Source organism: Amyelois transitella, chromosome 12 (genome assembly GCF_032362555.1).
Source record: "Amyelois transitella isolate CPQ chromosome 12, ilAmyTran1.1, whole genome shotgun sequence".
NCBI lineage: Eukaryota > Metazoa > Arthropoda > Insecta > Lepidoptera > Pyralidae > Amyelois > Amyelois transitella.
In genome coordinates this window covers 4,735,442-4,738,401 of record NC_083515.1, presented here as the reverse complement: position 1 = coordinate 4,738,401, position 2,960 = coordinate 4,735,442, and the positions used below count along the sequence as shown (strand labels likewise).

The 2,960-nt window shown below is 69.0% G+C and overlaps 1 protein-coding gene across 1 annotated transcript; it reads left to right on the top strand.

The window, feature by feature from the left end:
• Window positions 1-494: 494 nt before the first annotated feature.
• Window positions 495-1,454, top strand: LOC132902320 (transcriptional regulatory protein AlgP-like). The gene has a single exon (XM_060946896.1). The coding sequence runs from the start codon at window positions 495-497 to the stop codon at window positions 1,452-1,454; it is 960 nt and encodes a 319-aa protein (XP_060802879.1).
• Window positions 1,455-2,960: the final 1,506 nt, after the last annotated feature.

Sequence of the window (2,960 nt, the reverse complement as noted above, 5' to 3'; positions counted from 1 at the left end):
CGAAATGGAGCCCCCCCCCCCGGGAAGGGGTAGGTGCGGGTCCCCCGCACCCCTCCCCCGACATCGCCTTGCATACGCCACCAGCGGCGTATGCTACGCCGACGGGCGTCTTTCCTGCGCCCGCCGCCGCCGCCCGCGCCGCTGCTGACACTGCAACTTCAGCCGCCGCCGCCGCAACGCAAGCCAGCGCCGCGACGACGACGACCGCAGCGACACTTGATGCTACTGCCGCCGTCGCCGCCGCCGTCACTGATAGCCGTACCTTTGTAGCAAAGGCCGCTGACGCCGCTACATACTTCGCCGCCGCCGCCGCCGCCACCCACGCCGCCGCCGCCACCGCCGCCGCCGCCGTCGCCACCACCGCCACCCCAGCCGCCGCCGCTCCTGCCTCTGCAGCCGTCTCCGCGGCAGTCAAATCCGCCGCTGCCGCCACCGCCGCCCTCGCCGCCGCATCCCTACCCGCGCCCCTTGCGAATCTGTCCCCTAAAGGGTGGATGAGAAGGGACGCGGAGGTACTCGTCCGCCTAGTGCACGGCGACTGGCTGTCGCCGGGGATGGCGCAATGGATGGCGATTTATCTCCGCCTGAAGGAAAATGAGGTGCGGGGGGTCGCCCCGTCGGTGGACGATCTCGCGGCCCTAGACATCGCCAGACGGGGGATGATCACCCTCCCCCCTGTCGACATGGAAACTCCCTGGAGGCAGGTGATTTCCTCCCTCCTGAAACGGGCAAGGAGCCCCACGGGCGACGCTCCTGAAACGCCGAAGAAGCCCCGGGCCCTCGACATGCGGGAGGGTGAGGAGGAGTCCTGCTCGACAGCCGAACCCTCATCGTCCGGGTCGACAACGGACCTGACAGGAGCCGGCGCCCGCGACCGACCACTGAAACGCGCCGCGACGATGGCGTCGGTCCGCGGCTCGGAGGCCGCCGCCGCCGCCGCCGCCGCCGCTGACGCCGCCGCCATGAAGCCTCCGCCGGCCGGGAAGTCCGCGATCCCGAGGTGGCAATCCCGGGACCCGCGCCGCGCACCGGCGGGGGCGGCATCCAGTCGAGCGCCCGCCCAGGCGTCCGCCCAGACTCCCGCCCTTGCGCCTGCCCAGACGTCCACCCATCCGCACACTCAAGCGGCCGCCCATGCAGCTGACCGCCCGCCCGCCCAAGAATCTGCCCGCCCGCCCAGCCAAGCGCCCGCCCTGGCGGCCGCCCGCCCGCCCAACCAGGCGCCCGCCCTAGCGAAAGCAGGCGCCCGCCCTAGCGGCCGCCCGCCCGCCCAACCAGGCGCCCGCCCTAGCGGCCGCCCGCCCGCCCAGCCAGGCGCCCGCCCAAGCGGCCGCCCGCCCGCCCGCCCAGACGTCCGCCCAGACGCCCGCCCAAGCGCCCGCCCAAGCACCCGCCCAACGCGCGCCGCCCTCGCTGGCCGCTCCCGCGGTATCATTCGCCCGGGTAGCGGCTAGCGCCGGAGCCCCCTTGCCTCAACGGAAGGGGGCACAACGGGGAGCAGTGCCTCGCGTCCCGCCCACCACCTCAACACCTGCCGCCTCCACCTCAACCTCAGCTGCAGCCTCCACCGTGACTGCGGCCCCCGCAGCCATGGCCACTTCCACCGCCGCCGCTGCCGCCTCAACCGCCCCGCCGTCGGCACAAGCGCCCCGGGAGCCGCGCTACCCTCGCATCTGTGTGGACCACCTGCCCAATTGGGTGGTTCACTTCAGGGAGATTAGCCGCCTGCTGGGGCGCTCGCCGGCCGCCGTCGCGCGCGGAAGAGGCGTACATTTTATACCAAAGGACGGCAATGAGTACCGAGTCGTCCAGCGTTATATCAATACGCTGGATGTGCAATGGCACTCGTACTCATTGCCATCAGACCGACCACTGAAGGTGGCCATCCGCGGGCTACCGCCCGACACGGAGGAGGCTGCATTAAAGGAAGACCTGGAGAACAAGGGATTTGAAGTGGAAGCGATAAAAGCCATCCGGGGCAGGGGAGATCGCCCCGGGTGCGTATTCTTCACCCTCCTGGCACGGACACCAAATTGCCAGGAGGTATACGCCATCAAAGAACTCCTCCATTGGCCGGCCCTGAGGATTGAAGCGTGGAGGGGCAAACAAGGACCCGCCCAGTGCCACCGGTACCAGCTGTTCCGGCACTCGTCGGTCAACTGTCACCGGTCCGTCGTCTGCGTGCGCTGCGGCGGGCCCCACAAAGCCACCGAGTGCGAGCGGCCCTTGGACCAGCCCGCCACCTGTGCCAACTGCGGAGGACCGCACCCGGCCAACCACTCGTCCTGCCCGGTGCTGCGGCGCGAAGCCAGGAACAGACGGGCTGGCCCGGTCGCTCGTAGCGGTACCGCCCCCGCGCCCCAGAACTTCACGACCGAGGCAGCGGAGGGTTCTCTGATGGCCCCTGCAAACCCACCGACCGCCAGGGGAGCAGAGCTCCCGAAGAAGAAGAGGAAAAAGAAGAAGAAGAAGAACACCGCCGCCGAGAGCTCTGCCCCCGTGGCGGAAGGAGAAGAGGCGGCCGGGCCGACTCCCCCGGCACCGCAACCCGTTCCCGCGCCTGCCCCTGCTGCGCCGATCCCACCGGAGCACTTCTACGCGCTGGTGCAGTCGGTGCAGCAGATGCAGGCACTGTTGGCCGCCCTCGTCCCCGCGGCCCCCCTCAGAGGCGTACCCACCCCTAACCTTTAATTATGGATGGTACGCCTCTGAGGATCGTATATTGGAACGCAGAATCGCTCCGGAGGAAGAAATACTTGCTGGCCAACTTCCTCCGGGAGCAGCACATCGATGTTCTCCTCGTCAGCGAGACCCACCTGCGGGATGACCAAAAGTTTGGCATCCCAAACTACATCACATACCGGAAGGATGAGAAGAGCCCGGTCAGTGGATACGCCTACCGGGGACTTGCAGTGTTGGTGAAGCGCAACATCATTCATCAGCCCATCCCCCACGTGGAG

Coding starts and splice junctions, on each gene's coding strand:
- LOC132902320 (XM_060946896.1), top strand. CDS start 495: ATGAGAAGGGACGCGGAGGTACTCGTCCGCCTAGTGCACGGCGACTGG.